Source organism: Aspergillus brasiliensis (assembly GCF_001889945.1).
Source record: "Aspergillus brasiliensis CBS 101740 unplaced genomic scaffold ASPBRscaffold_6, whole genome shotgun sequence".
In the NCBI taxonomy this organism is placed as follows: Eukaryota; Fungi; Ascomycota; class Eurotiomycetes; order Eurotiales; family Aspergillaceae; genus Aspergillus; species Aspergillus brasiliensis.
In genome coordinates, this window is record NW_027137447.1 from 952,619 (window position 1) to 969,339 (window position 16,721).

Here is a 16,721-nt window from a genome sequence, read left to right on the forward strand (position 1 = left end):
GTATTTGGGGAAGTGTGGAGAGGAAGGGGATATGGGTTGTTATTGTAGTGGGCTTGGATGATGTGGTTGTGTTGGGTTGTTTGTTATTGAACTTGGATACACTCTTTACTTAGATATGATATGTGGTCCTGCTTTGTTGTTATTTCAATGCCATTCATTCAGATGATATCAAGAATAAACACCAAACACCGATCCGGGTTTTACCCTCCCACTGAAATCTCACATGGCCTCATGCACGTCTCTCGGATGATGAAGATAAAGAGTAATCAAAAATAATCGATAAAGATCGCAGAAAATATTTGAAAGCTAGGCCCATCATTGAACAAACCTGCAGACTTCTATATTAAGTAATAGCCGTTTACATGTCCATAGCATCGACAAACACGAGACGGGTACCACCGCCCAGAACTTGCCAGACCTATAAGATAGCATGATTAGCGAGTGCTCATACAAAGGCACTGAATAAGCGGATAGACTTACGTTGTTGTTCTCGTACTCGTCAATCGTCACGTTGAGCTGGTCTTCCGTGAAACCCTTGGCGAGTACTCTCTCACGGATTCTCCTCATGCTCAATTCGCTTCCGTCTCCATCGCCCACAGCGGCAGCACCGCTCTCCATCATGCTGCGGATGAGGTAGTAGATCTTGCTGGTGGGGCTCTGGTCCAATCCCGACTGGCCGTCGTTAGCCAGTGAGGCCTTGCTGACCTCGACCAGGCGCAGGGCTTCGTCGACGTCCTCGGTGACAACTTCGTCGCTGAATCGGAGACGTGCCAAGGCTTGCGACAGACGGACAACACCGAGCAGCGTACGGGGCGTCACATGGGAGAACTGCTTCTTCTCTGCCTCGTCCTTCTTCTGCTGCTTCCTCATTCTTACATAGGCTCCAACCATGTAATCGGAGACCGCAGTAGGAACAACAGGCCGGTAGGTGCGCGCCTTGGCAATGTACTGGCGGACCTCCTGAGGCGTGAACATAACGCCGGCATCCTCGTGCTCAGGGTGCTTGTTGTGCATGTGGACATAGGTGACGTGGCTAGCCAGCTCCTCGTCGGCTTCGCGCGAAGGGGTATCGAGAATAAGGAACATGACATCGAAACGCGAAAGGAGAGCCGCAGGAAGGTTGATGTTCTCAACTGGAGAGATTCGGGGGTTGTAACGGCCGTACAGCGGGTTGGCTGCTGCCAAGATAGACGTACGAGCATTGAGGGTGGTCGTAATTCCCGCCTTGGAGATGGAAATGGTCTGCTGTTCCATCACTTCGTGAATGGCCGTCCGATCCGAGTCATCCATCTTATCGAATTCATCAATACAGCAGATACCGTTGTCTGCCAGGACCAGGGCACCGCCCTCCAGAACCATCTCATCTGTCACCGGGTCGCGCATAACAGCAGCCGTAAGACCAACACCACTGCTTCCTCGACCGGTAGTGTACACACCACGTGGGGCAACCTTGGCAATATACTTCAGCAGCTGAGACTTCGCAACACCAGGGTCACCCATGAGACAAATGTTGATGTCACCGCGAATGTGCAGGCCGTCGCCCATCTCTTTCGTGACACCACCGATCAGGAGCAGAAGTAACGCCTTCTTCACATCGAGGTGTCCGTAGATCTCAGGAGCAATTGATCGCGACAAGTACTCATACATGTTTCCGGACTTCTGGTATTGGTCGATTTTGCGGAGAGTTTTGCTGTCCATGGCCGTGTCGTTGTATGACTTCTTGTGCTGCGTGATATGCTGAGCTTCCATGTAAGTATCAGTCAGCAAGCCTGCACGGATGGCTCTGAACCCTGTGTAAGGTGTGGGGAGGAAAATTCCTGCAATGTCAACAACATCTCCCGGGTTGAGCTGGCGTGTAAGACTTCCATGGCAGTGGATGGTCATGGTGCGTGGGATGTGGCCAACAGGCACCTGGTCCGCCATCTCTTGGATCTTCACCTCTTGGAAAGGAACAAATTTGGAGGCGCGAGTGGAGAGGAACAACTGTCCCTTGGAGTTGTTCGTCTTGCACTCTTCGGACACACATTCTGACATAGGCAGGAACTGCTTTGTAGTGACCGGCTGGAATACTTCACATCCACAGCGATCGCAAGTGTAGGCGTTGATTTCAACAGCTGGCTTAACGTCCGAGACACGAGTTGTGATACCCCGAACGGTGATCAAGCCACCAATGTGCTCGGCGCGGACGTTGCGCACTGCAAGGGCCTTGGATTGGCGGTCGCTGCTCGAGCCAGAAGGAGTGAGGGGCTTGAAGTTCATGGTGTAACGGCGCGTCAGCTCGGGGGGGAAGATGGATTGGGCGGCATCGGTGTCAGCATTAGCCTCTGCAGCCATGTTCATGGCCTCGTTGCGCTTTTCACGCTGCGACATGATAACATCGAGCACATCGTCCTTGAAACTGCGCGCTATTAGCGTTAAGCCTCTAAAACATGGTATTTCCGACATACGTGATCTCCTTGCTTTCCTTTGGCATCAAGTCATCAACCGCACGGGAGAAAAGATCGATATAATGGTATGTGTTCTTTTGCACGGATTCAACAAGTCGTAGGTCTTGGTCCTCTGAGAGGCCTTTCTCGTACTGCAGTAGGTTAGTTTAATCGGTAGATCAACCTGAAATGAGGAAGCACTGACAGTAGCGAGATCGTCCAGCTCGATCAGAATGTTTGTGCGCTCCCGGTCAGCGACTTCCTGCAACACCTGCATGTATTTGAGCTTAGGCTCCCGACGTCTGCGACCAGCTCGCTGTGCGCCACCCTCCTGGGCGACATCATCCATAAAGTCGTATTCATCGCTGGTACCATCCTCGTCGATGCGGAGGTCTTCAATGGCTTCTGTCGCAGCCGACTCGGAAGCAGATTCAAAACTTTTGAAATGCTTCAGAAAATCCTTGAAGGCATCGAGCTGCGCTTCGTAATTGACGTTGAGGGTGTAGGTATTCAAAGCCATGATGCTGTAGGGCAAAAAGCCAGTTCAATTGACCAACAGCTGGCGATGAAGCGGGTTTGTGATGGTGCTAAAATCGCCTGGGGCCGAGAAGGTAAAAGAAAGGCGGCGGTTCGGCCAAAGCGTCCCTTGGCGGAGGTTCTTCCCAGTTGGCGGATTGCCTTTTTCGGCTGCCGCAGCAACACGTCGCGAAACGCGTCGATTTCGCGTCTTTCATGCCATTTCCACTTGTTACCCGTTTTGGGACTAGTGTGGTTTGGTCATTTCGACACGTGCTCTCGGAAGGGAACAACTCTCGGCCCGAACATCGGCGGCGGGCCACCTCGGCCAACGGCATCTGGTTGGTTTGCGGAGTCAATGCGAGTCCAGAGAGTCCGGGGAGATGCTGAGGTCTGGTCTTCTCTCATTCTCCCCACGATCCCCCGATCCCCCGATCCCCGACTCCAATTCCTTTGCTGTGTTCGCTGACCGCACGAACTTGCGAACCTGCGCCTGAGAATGGCGCCCCGAAAGCCCTCCACCACCGCGGAAGTTTCCCTGGTTCCTTTGAAGAACTGCCTCGTAAACCTGCCACCGTCGCTGGTCGCACTGCTGGTCAATGCCAATACTGTAAGCTAGACATCCCACTTGGGACAGAGCACGGTGGTTTCGCCCAGCTGACATGAATCTAGGCCGCACAAAATGTAATTGTCGAACTACAATATCGCCCAACTACGGGAAAAGCCAATGGCAGCCCCGCGCAGCGGTCATGCTATCTGGGATGGACTGGAATGCCGAGTAAGCGGAAGCTGGCTCCCGTCGTAGGAAGAGACGGTATCAGCAGTGCTTCCGCCGCCAGGGAGCAGGATATCTCTACTGTAGAGCTGGACACAACGTTTGGGAGGCTTTTAGGCCTTGCTGATGGACAGAGGGTAAGTGTGTCGGTCGCGACGGGGACCTTCAGAGATGCTAATGCGCCTAGGTCGGAATATACATCCATCTTGACCCGCCCGTTGCGCATACCATTAATATTGAACCACTGACCCCGGAAGATTGGGAGAGTATGTTTTGGGCCCTCTTCTACAATTTGTCGGCTTGGCTAATTACCTGCAGTTATTGAGCTTCACGCGACCTTCCTCGAGCTCAACCTTCTGTCGCAGATCCGAGCTCTCCCCAATCCCACATACACCACGCCTCAACCTGATCACATGCACCCTCTTGCATTGCATCTGTCTCCAACATCCACGGCCAACATTGTTATCACATCTTTGACTCCTGCTCCCCCGAATACCTTCCCTTTCGCCAAGATAGCGCCAGATGCGGAAGTCATTGTCGCTCCGAAGACTCGTCCGAAGGCCACAAGAGGCGCCCGGGGAGATAGCCGGAGCGTCGCTGGAAGCAGCAGGAGAAGTGTTGGGGGACGGAGTAGCGGAAGTACCGTCCGGCCAAAGGGTAGTCGATCTGACTCGACGAGCAGGGGCTCCCTCTTCTTCCGGGGGATCGACCGCCAACTGTCGGAGCAGTACTTTGATGAAGAGGCCGAGGAAGATAATAATGATGGGTTCCGTGTTTGGCTTGATCCGGACGTACTTGCCACGAATGAGCTTCGGGGCGCAGGATGGGCTTGCATTTCAGTTGTCCAGCCTGCTGGCCTGAAAGCGCCACCCGACCCGCAGCAACAGGTGGAGCAAACGGAACAAAAGGGTAGCGATGCTGGGACACCGGCAGCCAAGCTGGTTGCGAGGTTGATCCCGTGGACTGATGCACCGGATACTCAGCATGTTGCAGTATCCACACTATTGTCTGCTGCTCTCGGTGTTGAGAGTATGGTAGGTGGTATTATACGGGTCGAGGCGGCCCCTCCGCCGCTACAGCGGTCCACGGTGAAAGCGCTCAAGGTATATCCCTTTATGGCCGAGACGACAAAAAAGAAAGATGGATTGAAATTCGGGTCCGATACCGCGGCTGCAAGGGATGCATTGGCCGAGCGTATCAAGATGATTTATGGGAGTACTGGATCGGATAAGGGGCTACTGGCAGGCCCCTTGACCGATGGGATGGTTTTGCCCAATACAGACTATCAGGCAACAGGACCCAGCTTCGACGGTGCTATTCTCCGATTCGACCCTCCGCTGAAGACCGGTTCCGAGACGGCAAAGCCAGCAACAAACTGGCTCTTGGGATCAGATGCTAAACTGTCGCTGGAGGTGCAAGCTGAGATACCCCGTCCAGCAGAATCAAGCTCTGCCCATCCATCGGAGGACACAATACCATCTACTGTTCCCGATATGGTTGGAATTGACGGCATCATCTCGCAGTCTATCGATAACTTGACCAAATCATCCTCTATCTTGTTGACAGGCGGTCTGGGGTCTGGCAAGACGGCTTTGAGCCACCTACTAGCCCACCGTGTGCGGAAGGACTATCTGTTCAACGTGAAATACTTCTCTTGTCGGAAACTAGTTACCGATGAGACCCGGATTTCAAACATCAAAGAAACGCTGAACCGCCTTTTCATGTCCGCTTCCTGGTGCGCACGCCTTGGCGGACAGTCGCTTGTGATTCTAGATGATCTCGACAAGCTGTGTCCTGTCGAAACAGAGCTTCAGGTTGGAGGAGACAATGGGCGCAGCCGCCAGAACAGTGAAGTAATCTGCTCGATGGTGCGCGAGTATTGCACCATGAATTCCTCGGTGGTTTTGCTGGCCACTGCACAATCAAAAGAGTCCCTGAACAATGTCATCATCGGAGGTCACGTCGTCCGAGAGATCATACACTTGAGGGCCCCGGACAAGGAAGGTCGCCGCAAGGTGCTGGAGCAACTTACCAGCCAGGACAGAGGTGTTCCGCCTGCATTAAATGGACATGCACGAAATTCCAGTTCCTCTACGCAAGACTCCTGGCTGAACCCTTCCAATCCAGGAAGTCGTCCCAGCTCAGCGGGCGCAGACGGGTTTGTGCTTGGCAGGGATGTGGATTTCCTGGAACTTGCAGGCAAGACAGACGGGTATATGCCCGGTGACATGGTCCTTCTTGTCTCGCGTGCCCGGAATGAGGCTCTTATTCGCTCTGTTCAAGATGTTTCGGCCTCGTCGAGAGCCATCACGCTTGGGGCAGATGATTTTGAGAACGCTATCAAAGGCTTCACTCCTGCGTCTCTTCGAAACGTTACGCTCACCTCGTCTACTACGACTTTTGCTGGCATTGGTGGGTTGACTGAGACCCGTAAAATGCTTCTTGAGACGTTGCAGTATCCCACCAAGTACGCACCTATCTTTGCACAATGTCCTCTGCGTCTGCGTTCAGGTCTGCTGCTTTACGGATATCCTGGATGTGGAAAGACTTTGCTCGCCAGTGCAGTGGCAGGAGAGTGTGGCCTGAACTTCATCAGTGTCAAGGGTCCTGAAATTCTGAACAAGTATATCGGTGCAAGTGAGAAGAGCGTGCGAGATCTCTTCGAACGGGCGCAGGCTGCTCGGCCGTGCATTCTCTTCTTCGATGAGTTTGACAGTATCGCACCCAAGCGTGGACACGACTCAACAGGTGTCACTGATCGCGTTGTCAACCAGCTTCTGACACAGATGGACGGTGCAGAAGGTCTCTCCGGAGTGTATGTCCTTGCGGCAACTTCGCGACCAGACCTCATCGATCCCGCCCTGCTACGACCAGGACGTCTCGACAAGTCATTGATCTGTGATATGCCCAACCATGCCGATCGACTCGACATAATCCGAGCAGTGAGCACGAAGCTCGCGATGAACGAGGAAGTTGTCGCTCGTCTGGACGAAGTGGCCACCCGTACAGAGGGCTTCTCCGGGGCTGATTTGCAGGCTGTCGTATACAACGCCCACCTTGAAGCAGTCCATGATGCCCTTGGTGACCATTCCGTGAACGACAAGTCCACGGCTAAGAATGGCACAAAGTCATCATCAACGGCCACCAGTACCAAGTCATTCATCCAGTTCCTCTACTCGGCTTCCGAACAGGAGGCCGGGAAAGTATCGATGCCTTCTCCAGCCGTTGTTGCGTCCAAACTCGATGCGATCAAGAGCGCACGACGACGCCAGCGACAGTCGGAGCAAGGCACAACAAACACTGCGCACACCGCAGCACCCAACGGCACCACCCACGAGGAGGAACCGCGCGAGGAGATCATCGTGCGGTGGGAGCATATGGAGCGCTCTTTGAACACAACACGTAGCTCCCTCAGCCCAGCCGAAAGACGCCGCTTGGAAGGCATCTACCGGGAGTTTATCTTCGGACGGAACGGTGAGATGCCCAACGGCGAAGGCAGCCAAGAGATCGGAGGACGGACGAGCTTGATGTGAACCATGTATATTAAATACCACATAGCATATACTATTCTACATTTATTGGATTATTTCTACATCTAATACTGATGATTAGAAACTATGGTAGTTCGGCTTCAATACTAACTTTGACCCTGCGACTTCCTGCCAAGACACAACAACAACTCGTCGGATCCAGTGCTGGTAGCCCTGTATATTACGTGCCATGCATTAAGATGAGAAGTTATGCTCCCTCAAACATGCTATCTACCTACTGAATCGTAGATTGGTAGATATAGTATCACCCCGTAGACTCATCGATCTAATACAAGATGTTCCCATCCCCGTCGAGGTTACTTTCTCCCAATGGTACTAATGGGCTAAACATACCAAGGAGGAGTTGGAGGGCGTGAATACGCAGTAAGCTACTCCTCCTCTCAAGCCATACAATTCAGTTTCAGTTGCTTTCGGGCACAGCCAAATCATATCTGAGCCGTAAGCCTGTTTTTCTCATTAGCTGAGTAAAGTTACTCTGAGTAGCGAATTTTTGTTCTCCTTTCTATTCTGAAAGTTCCGCTCTTCATCTTTCTGCATAGAATTACGTGGCTATACGTAGTATATAAAAAGCAGGCAGATCATCAAGACAGTACGTACGTAGTCTACGCCGTACTATGCTCTCCAACTTGATGTTCCTCCCTTCCCGCTCCTCGCTTAACCGACCAATCATAACCTTTCCTTTGTTACCATTATTCCTATATAATTCAAAGTAATGGAGTAACTGGTGCCTTCGGGCATTTGGTCAATTTGAAACGATACAGAGAAGATTAGCATGGCCCCTGCACTAAGGATGACACGCTCAATCAAAGAGAAGCTACCAGTTTTTTTTGCAACTTTTACAGACTTCATCTGGGAGGTATGGCTGTTTTGAGGCCACGAAGGTGCGGTTTGTAGAGGGCGGGGGTTCGAATCGCGGTGAGAATAGTTGTTTTTTTTTTCTTCTTCTTCTCTTTCCTTTCACAACACCGTTCAGTGTTTTCCTACTGGTGCATTTGCAGCTGATAAGTAGTACACAATAATCCGTTTGGACGAGAACTGCTTGTTAAATTCGAGCTTCTGGTCAGATTAGGATCGCATTAATGACCGACAGCAGCGTGGCAAGATCCCAACACACTTGAACTCGGGGACAATCAGTCGACACATGGTAGTAATCCGCTATGATTTGTTACAGCCCTAGCAAGCACTAAAGAATCCTTCGTGTTTGACGTACACAGGCAAGGCTTAGTGACGGGCCTTATACCGAGCTGGGCATTGCCACCGTGGGGGCCTGGACGGCAAGTTTGATTGTCGTACGTAGGCATGCGCGGGGTAATTGATTTAAAAAATGTTGGAATTAATGATAGAGTATGGCTTTTACATTTGCTTTTGGAGGTTATTTTGGATATATGTGGCTTTATATAAAGTAACCGGCAATCGTAGTGTGCCATCTTGCTGGGCTCTGGCGGCACAGTGGATAGAATTCACCCGTGCTTGTGAGTCCCCATTGACGATATGGAGGAAGATTCATCTAGTGGAGCTGTCCTAAAGGCCCACTAAATTGCATGTACCTTGATGGTTCGGTGTGACAAACCCTTTGCTATTGCTACCATTCAGGACGGCGGGGGCGCCGACCCGAGTTCAGGAAGAACTTAGAACAAAACGCCTCGATGCGACGCTCGGCGGAGTCTACTCCTTATCAGGAAAACCTCGCTGAGAACAAGAGCGAGCATCTCTGTTTCTGGTGATCATAGGTTGATGTGCGTTAATGAGAGAGGCTTGGCTGCTCGTGAAGGAAGGCCATCGCCGAGCTCTGAATTGGAAATCATATCCGAACCGTGCGTCGAGCCTGCTGTAAGGGATAAGCATGCTTGTTGCATAAAGTCATAGTCGTTGATAACCATGTCTATATAGCGGAATTGGGCGAGACTGCGGGGGTATAATCGCACTGTCTTATAGCGTTGTAGGCTGAAGGGTTGCTGCCATGGGACGCTCAGTCCTGTTGGCCTGGATGATTGACATGAAGTATACAGCTTAGTTCAGGTAAAGCAAGCACTTCACAGAGTATGGACCAGAACACTTGTCTCCACGAATCGATTGTTATGGTCATGGCAGGTGCAGCGCCGGTTCTAGATATATTCGCTTGTAATGGTCAGTTTCTCAACTAACAGACGCTCTTAAAGATAGCCAAGGGAGACCAGAATTGGACCCTAATGGTTCCTAATGAGGAACTCAATATGGGTGACCGGGCTGAAATGACTTCTTCGGTGGAACGAACCCACTGTAGTCTAGATGATGGACATGCTCGGTTTCCCGGTTGGTGCAGGTGGGGACCGGCGAATATCCCTCGATGGTCGAAACGCGCGTTGAAGGATGCTGAAGACCGGCCCATATTGATTAAGGCCAACTCTAATCAGATAAGAACTCCGTTGATGAAGATCAAATGGCAGGGCAGAGGCCGGCACGGCGGAAAATGTCATTACCATCGAGTATGCTTATGTATAACGAGCGCCAGGCAGCCTGGGTTGCTGCTGTTTCTCGTGGAAGCTGGCCTGCTTTCCATACGCCTTGTTCCATGGGGTTGAGCTTCACTTGTCCCCGGTCGTCCACAACTCTCTAAGCCTTTATGGCTTCGATTCGTCTGTATCATTCAATCTGTCAGCCATCTCAGCAGCTGTTCGATCGCAATACCCCGCTGATGCCAGTCGAGTCAGTATCATACAATGCAGGTCCCGGCATTCTGGCGCTTAACTGGACGGCGGCGGCCATCGCCATCCTGATTATGATACTACGAGTCATTGCCAAACTTCGTATTCGACATTATGCAGTCAATGACACGGCTATGCTGTGTGCGCTGGTTGGTCCTTCCACCACACTAGCTGAAAGCCACCCTCATGTTGACCAATGCACATCAGGTCCTTGCTTTGGCGGCATCCGTCATGATCAACCTGGCTATTGCACATGGATACGGGCGACATTTTCAATACCTGAGCCGGGCAGACCAGGTGCTGGCCCTGAAGTATTACACGAGCTTTCAATGTCTATCTATAATCGCCACTGGCGCTGGCAGAGCTGCCTTCACTCTTTATCTGTTGAATATCCTACGTCAAGAGAGGTATCTGGGATGGATTCTGTGGTTCATCTTTGCGCTGCAGATCATCATCAATATTGTATCGGTGGCTACCATTCTTGCTCAGTGTCAGAATATTGACTCCCTTTGGGACGCGCATGTAGACACGGCATGCTGGGATCCAAATGTCGAGCGTATCTATGGCTATGTACAGTGCTGTACGTGTATTGATCTGATCCGGTGCGCTTACCATGGGAGAAGAGCGCTGACAGCTATGTTATAGCAATCAATACTACGTCTGATCTTTTCCTCGCCGTCTTCCCCACCTACACCTTCTGGAGCCTGAGCTTGAAATTGCGTGTCAAAATTAGCCTTGTCGTCTTGATGGGATTCGGCTTAGTGTTCGTGTTTTCCCGACGAATGGCCAGCGCATAAACTCAGATCGCTAACTACAAACTCACAGAGCCATGGTGGCCTCGATTATGCGAATTGTCCATCTGCGTTCGATCGCTGAGCGTGGCGACCAGACCGCAGCTACGGTGAAACTTACTCGATGGGCGCTCACGGAGTGCTACCTGGTCATTGTCACGGCCTCTATGCCCTGTATTCGATCATTGGTCATCGCCTCGGTTCGCAAAATCTCAAGTGGAAATCGTTCGCGAGTGGTCGGGTCACAATACAAGATCAATCTGCCCATTCCGAGTGGCGCAGAATCCAGTACTTGGGCGGGTGCACAACCGCCACACGGTCGAGGATATGTTCTGGGCAGCTATCCTATCGAGCTGGAGCGGGTTGGGGGCCGCGCAATCACCAAACAGGTAGATATCACGGTGATTAGGAATCGCTCGAGAAGTACGAGGAACGGGGACTAGTGTTGTCATTATTGATGAGTTATGTAGATTTTCGATGCCTGGTAGTACAATCACCACCAGAGTATCCATGTGTGACGGTCCGCGATGATATATATATAGAGTTCTGTATACACCCTACATACAGGTACCAACTATGTACTATTTGATGATACAACTATGACTGAGACACAAATTTATGCATGCTTGTTGCTTTTTCATCTTCGGGCATACTGAACCCCTGGAATTCCTCAAATCCCTGTTGTTGGTCTACCCCAAAGACCAGCCATGGATCCAGCAACTCCAGGCCGTTGATTGCCGAATGCCGGCCAACTCCTCGGCGTGGATGTGGAGAGCGGGCGGCGGCGATCCGTGGCGACCCTCCACCGTTTCTTCTGATCAACTCCCAATTGAAGTGAATTAACTAACCCCAACCCCGGCTTGCGGGCTTATCAGTCTGCAGTGCCGAGGGCCGAGCAACTCCTCCTTGCACTCTCTTAAACGGCAATCTATCATTCCTCTTCTTCTAACGGACATCTCTCTCACTCTCTCTCTTTCTTCCATCCCTTGTTGACGGGCAGACCTATACTAGAGACCATCTCCCCTCTCTCTATTTTAGACATTCTCTAATCACCCATTCCTGTGCAACCCTGCACACTGTCACTATTCTCCGATCCCCTTATCTTCTTCTTCCCCAGCCGTTTTCCCCGCACGACTCCGCCATGCCCGTCTCCTCACGCTACCCCCCGGTTGACATTCCAGATCTCGACATCTGGTCGTTTCTCTTCGAACGGAAGGACAAACCATTTCCAGATGATAAAGGTATGTCTTCATTGCCACATCTCCTATGTCAACACTCCATGCGAAGCAATATAACCAATTATCAACTTGCGCGACCGGTTTATTTCATTCAAGATCCCCTCCGCTGACATCATGTAGTAATCTACCAGGATGCGGACACACAGCGATCCTACACCTACCAACAAGTCAAAGATGCTGCCCTCACCTTTGGCAAGGGTCTCAAGGCCACCTTTGACTGGAAGAAGGGTGACGTCCTGGCCCTCTTTACCCCGAACAGCATCGACACACCAGCCGTGATGTGGGGTGCCATCTGGGCTGGCGGCGTCGTGTCGCCATCCAACCCAGCCTATACCGCAGAGGAATTGGCCTTTCAGCTCAAGAACTCGGGCGCCAAAGTCCTCGTCACTCAAGCACCTTTTCTCCCGGTGGCCACCGCAGCAGCGAAAGAAGCCGGCATCCCAGAGGACGGAATCATCCTCATAGGCGACCAGCGCGATCCCCAAGCGCGCATCAAGCACTTCACCTCCATCCGCAACATCTCCGGCGCCACTCGATTCCGCAAGCCAAAGGTCAACCCATCCCGCGACCTCGCCTTCCTCGTCTACTCCTCCGGCACGACCGGTGTCCCCAAGGGCGTGATGCTCTCACACCGCAACATCGTCTCTAACATCCTCCAACTCGCCGCCGGTGAAGCCGACAACCTCACCTGGAACGGTGGCGCGGACGGCACAGGAGACCGCATCCTAGCCTTCCTCCCCTTCTTCCACATCTACGGTTCGTATCCCCTTCTCCTTCCATCTTACCAAAGCCCAAACTAACCGGAAAACAAAAACACAGGTCTAACCTGCCTCCTCCACCAAACCATCCACAAAGGCCTCCACCTCTACGTAATGACCAAATTTGACATCGAGAAATGGTGCTCCCACGTACAAAACTACCGCATCACATTCAGCTATGTCGTGCCCCCCGTAGTCCTTCTGCTGGGCAAGCACCCCATCGTCGACAAATACGACCTCTCAACCCTCCGCATGATGAACTCCGGCGCCGCCCCTCTGACCCAAGAACTCGTCGAAGCCGTCTACGCCCGCATCAAATGCGGCATCAAGCAAGGCTACGGCCTCAGCGAAACCAGCCCCACCACCCACACCCAACCCTGGGAAGAATGGCGCTCCACCATCGGCTCCGTCGGGAAACTCCTCCCCAACATGGAAGCCAAGTACATGACCATGCCCGAGGACGCCTCCGACCCCGTCGAAGTCCCCGAAGGCCAAGTCGGCGAGCTATACATGCGCGGGCCCAACGTCTTCCAGGGATACCATAACAACCCGGCCGCCACAGCGGAATGTCTCTCCGAGGACGGATGGTTCCGCACGGGTGATGTTGGGTTCCAGGACCCCAACGGGAACTTTTACATTACAGATCGCGTCAAGGAATTGATCAAGTATAAGGGGTTCCAGGTGGCTCCGGCGGAGTTGGAGGGCATCCTGGTGGATAATGAGGCTGTTGATGATGTCGCGGTTATTGGAGTCGAGAGTGAGGCTCATGGCACTGAGGTCCCGCTTGCGTATGTGGTTCGCAGTGCGAAGAGTCTCAATTCGGGTGTGGGTGCTGCCCAAGAGGCGGAGAATATTGTCAAGTGGTTGGATGCCAAGGTTGCGTATCATAAGCGGTTGAGAGGGGGTGTGAGCTTTGTGAAGGAGATCCCGAAGAGCGCGAGTGGGAAGATCCTTAGACGGTTGTTGAAGAAGAAGGCCAAGGAGGAGGGCATTGGGGCGGGTGCTGCGGGGCCGAAGGCGAAGTTGTAGTTGATTTCACTATTTCTTGGGTTATGGATGTGTCTCTTGGATAGATATGTTCATTGTACATAGATTTGGTCTTTGGGGACTTCATGACACTACTAACTATTTGTTGGAATATTCAATCATATCAACATTCACACTTCTTTATTAATCTCATTATCATAAATATATCATCATCTTCATCATAAGAAGTATCATAACTAACTAGTATATAACTATTGGCTTACAGCCCAAACCTCTTCACCATCCCCTCCACATCCTCCCCTTCCACAGCATCAACCTTCTCCCGCGCAACCCTCTCAACAGCAACCGGCACATCCTCCTCACCCTCTAGCAAATCCAACCACCCCTCGACATCATCCCTCGCCAGCAAAGCATCCGCCACAATCGCCACATCCTCTCTCGACACATTCGCCCTACCTTTCTTCGTCTTCCCCAGGTCCACCTTCCTGGTCGCAGGCGTATCCGTCAACGTCCCCGGTCGCAGATTAATCGCCTGCAGGGGCTGCGCCGCCCCCGCCGCAACAAGCTTCTTGCGCGCCGCCGCCAACGCAGTCATGTACTCGTCGGCTTCGAGCTTGGCCTTGGCATATGCGGGGAGGACGTTATAGAAGACGTTTTGGAGGGCCGCCCATTCGTCGCCCGAGAGCCAGGTGGGTTGCTTGCGTCGGCTGCCGATCCAGGAGACGAGGAGGAATTTCCGTACGCTGGGGTGCGAGAAGGACGCGCTGAGGAAGTGCTTCGCTGCTACTTCGTCGATGGCGTGCGTTCGGCTGGGTCCGCCTTTGCCACCGGCTCCTGCAAATTTGGAATGAGATGTGGTTAGTTGGGGGAGTTTCGGGGGAAGAGAGGGGAAACCGTTGGATGGATAGATGGAGATTTGGGGGGGGGGTTGGATGTGATATGTGGATTTGATCTGGACTTGCAGGTGTGCAGGGGAGGGATGGGAGGGATGATGCAGATGTCTTAACAGTATTGTGGATACGGTACTGGGGAAGGGGAAAGTGGAAGTGGATGTGGATGTTTCAATCCCAACCACGGCTTTGTGCATACCTGCAGACCAGACTACATAGTCTGGGGAAACGCGGTCGAGGATGTTCTTGGCATCGGCATCACTTTTGATGTCGTCGAGGCTGGAGAGAAGCACGTCCAGTTTGCCCTTGGCGCCTTTGCCTAACGCGAGGATCTCGCTCTCGTGCTCTGGATTGCGGATGACGCTGGTGACGTTCCAGGAGCGGGCGAGGAGAAGCGGGGTCAGGTGCAGGGCCACTTTGCCGTGGCCGCCGAGGAGAAGGACTTGCATGGCTGTGATGGATGTGTCGATTCGATTGATGGGTTGAATAGAGCTGTATCGGTTATTGGGAATCTGATAGAGAAGATTGAGAGCTGCTATGTTCAAGCTTGAAGCTCCAGAGCTTGTTCTGTTAAGGCCCGGCTCGGTGCGGAGAACGGATTAGTAATGCCGAGAGGGGATGATGTTGTTGTCTCATTGAGCTTCTCAGAGGATTAGCAAACAGCAGCTGTTGCACTCAGTTAGTTACTCCGTAGTGGTTACACCGCGGTCGGATGGCGTCATGTGGGCGGCCGTCTGTTTGTCTACGACATTCAAATGCACACGCAAAGTGTCACAGCTCTCTCTGCAGGCAGCAGCTCTTCTAACCTTTTCCTCCTACGGGGTTGTGTTCGTGCACAATGTCTTAGGTGCTGCAAGGGTGTGAGTGTGGGATCGGAACCCATTGTCCTTTGCAGCCAACATCTCCATGGCAGCCAGCCAGCCAGCCAGCCATCTGTTAGAGATCCGCCTTGCGATGCCCCTTGACAAACAAGTTGAGGTGATGGTGTGGTTGTCGATCAGACGAGCCTTGCCAGGAGCCGGATCCAAGGCTGGAGTTACTCGGCAATCAGGGCGTCCATACGGAGAGTATAACGCTAGGATGTTCCAGGAGCAGGTCTAGCACTTCTTCTTCTCTTCTCGATGAGTTAGAGTTCCAGACAAAGTAACTCCGTAAACGTAGATGGCACTGGAGGGATATGAAAAGGAACTTGCATCCCTAACCCCCCGCTGGAAAGTGAAACACCGGCCGATCGGTTGGAAGGAGAAGTTATTTCCGCGCAAAGCTTGAGCAGCGGACGATTTTTGATCCCAAGACCCAGTCGATCGGGGATGGATTGGCTCGAGCCGATGCTCGCTCATAATCGAGGAAAGTAAGTCTAACTAAGCCTAGGCTGGGTGGGATTAGTCACAGATGCTGTTCTCTGCTTCCCCTCCCTTGATTATGGATCTCGGAAATTGAATTAATTAACTGGAAGGTCGAAAGGACTGATCTGGAACCCTCGGGAGGAGTCGAGGATTCTTGGTTGGGCCTTTTGTGGTTCTGGTCCACCAGCGGTTAGCGATACTAGTAATCCAGCGCGGGAGAAATGGGGAAGTGACTTGACCTTGGCAGCAGCGTGGCTTTCTAGTCTTCTTGTCTTGTCTTGCTTATACTAGATAATCAATCTGGATGACAGGCTGCAGTAGAGGATGGAGACGCGGGATGGGACGAGATTAATGACTTCATGATGATGTGGCTGACCATCGTCGATGCTATTTTCTCCAGTTAAGATTGTTCTTATCGTATGCCGCGTATGCTAGTAAGCCAAGAGACTTATTGCAAGTGCACCCACCGACGTCGTGCCTGTGCCTTTCGTTCTTCTCAGTCTGTGCCAGAGTTCAACCGAACGGGCGGAGATAATCCGATCCAAGTCTGGTCTGCTACGGAGTAGACTGCTAGTTACTGCCGGACTCTCTACATAATTTACACATTTTACACATTCGCTGCATTGTGTGCTCACGAAGATTCCAATATTCTCTCCTCTACCCTACTGCTACCCTACTGTGTACTATCAGTCAGTAGTGTATAGTTTCCGTACTACTGGGCATAATGACTAACCAGAAACTGGTCTAGTCAGGGGCACT

The 16,721-nt window shown here is 52.2% G+C and overlaps 5 protein-coding genes across 5 annotated transcripts; 3 read left to right on the forward strand and 2 right to left on the reverse strand.

Annotated features, from left to right (window-relative positions):
* Positions 1–3,034, reverse strand: ASPBRDRAFT_152571 (DNA replication licensing factor MCM7). The gene is made up of 4 exons (XM_067619349.1): positions 2,632–3,034; positions 2,448–2,578; positions 481–2,398; positions 1–418 (listed from the first exon to the last, which is right to left on the reverse strand). Exons 1-4 carry the CDS (start codon positions 2,944–2,946, stop codon positions 359–361), a joined length of 2,424 nt encoding a protein of 807 aa, XP_067479105.1. The 5' UTR covers positions 2,947–3,034; the 3' UTR covers positions 1–358.
* A 282-nt stretch (positions 3,035–3,316) lies between these two features.
* Positions 3,317–7,298, forward strand: pex1 (AAA family ATPase peroxin 1). Its single transcript, XM_067629272.1, has 4 exons — positions 3,317–3,552; positions 3,615–3,854; positions 3,905–3,983; positions 4,036–7,298. Exons 1-4 carry the CDS (start codon positions 3,442–3,444, stop codon positions 7,248–7,250), a joined length of 3,645 nt encoding a protein of 1,214 aa, XP_067479106.1. The 5' UTR covers positions 3,317–3,441; the 3' UTR covers positions 7,251–7,298.
* A 2,644-nt stretch (positions 7,299–9,942) lies between these two features.
* On the forward strand, positions 9,943–11,186 carry ASPBRDRAFT_126371 (uncharacterized protein; the record flags this gene model as incomplete). Its single annotated transcript, XM_067617860.1, has 4 exons — positions 9,943–10,101; positions 10,160–10,532; positions 10,598–10,715; positions 10,778–11,186. The coding sequence occupies 4 exons, from the start codon at positions 9,943–9,945 to the stop codon at positions 11,184–11,186; spliced, it is 1,059 nt and encodes a 352-aa protein (XP_067479107.1).
* A 414-nt stretch (positions 11,187–11,600) lies between these two features.
* On the forward strand, positions 11,601–13,908 carry ASPBRDRAFT_75186 (acyl--CoA ligase). Its single transcript, XM_067629273.1, has 3 exons — positions 11,601–11,984; positions 12,102–12,737; positions 12,801–13,908. The coding sequence occupies exons 1-3, from the start codon at positions 11,885–11,887 to the stop codon at positions 13,766–13,768; spliced, it is 1,704 nt and encodes a 567-aa protein (XP_067479108.1). The 5' UTR covers positions 11,601–11,884; the 3' UTR covers positions 13,769–13,908.
* A 77-nt stretch (positions 13,909–13,985) lies between these two features.
* Positions 13,986–15,065, reverse strand: ASPBRDRAFT_196002 (uncharacterized protein; the record flags this gene model as incomplete). Its single annotated transcript, XM_067620925.1, has 2 exons — positions 13,986–14,560; positions 14,816–15,065. 2 exons carry the CDS (start codon positions 15,063–15,065, stop codon positions 13,986–13,988), a joined length of 825 nt encoding a protein of 274 aa, XP_067479109.1.
* Positions 15,066–16,721: the final 1,656 nt, after the last annotated feature.

What these genes read in the sequence shown, in the direction of transcription:
- ASPBRDRAFT_152571 (XM_067619349.1), bottom strand. Translation starts at nt 2,946, where the DNA reads ATGGCTTTGAATACCTACACCCTCAACGTCAATTACGAAGCGCAGCTC. An exon ending in AAGGAAAGCAAGGAGATCAC is followed by an intron (nt 2,399 to 2,447) that starts GTATGTCGGAAA and finishes AATAGCGCGCAG; the next exon opens with TTTCAAGGACGATGTGCTCG. An exon ending in ACGAGTACGAGAACAACAAC is followed by an intron (nt 419 to 480) that starts GTAAGTCTATCC and finishes GCTATCTTATAG; the next exon opens with GTCTGGCAAGTTCTGGGCGG.
- pex1 (XM_067629272.1), top strand. Translation starts at nt 3,442, where the DNA reads ATGGCGCCCCGAAAGCCCTCCACCACCGCGGAAGTTTCCCTGGTTCCT. An exon ending in TGCTGGTCAATGCCAATACT is followed by an intron (nt 3,553 to 3,614) that starts GTAAGCTAGACA and finishes ACATGAATCTAG; the next exon opens with GCCGCACAAAATGTAATTGT. An exon ending in GCCTTGCTGATGGACAGAGG is followed by an intron (nt 3,855 to 3,904) that starts GTAAGTGTGTCG and finishes TAATGCGCCTAG; the next exon opens with GTCGGAATATACATCCATCT.
- ASPBRDRAFT_75186 (XM_067629273.1), top strand. Translation starts at nt 11,885, where the DNA reads ATGCCCGTCTCCTCACGCTACCCCCCGGTTGACATTCCAGATCTCGAC. An exon ending in ACCATTTCCAGATGATAAAG is followed by an intron (nt 11,985 to 12,101) that starts GTATGTCTTCAT and finishes GACATCATGTAG; the next exon opens with TAATCTACCAGGATGCGGAC. An exon ending in CCCCTTCTTCCACATCTACG is followed by an intron (nt 12,738 to 12,800) that starts GTTCGTATCCCC and finishes ACAAAAACACAG; the next exon opens with GTCTAACCTGCCTCCTCCAC.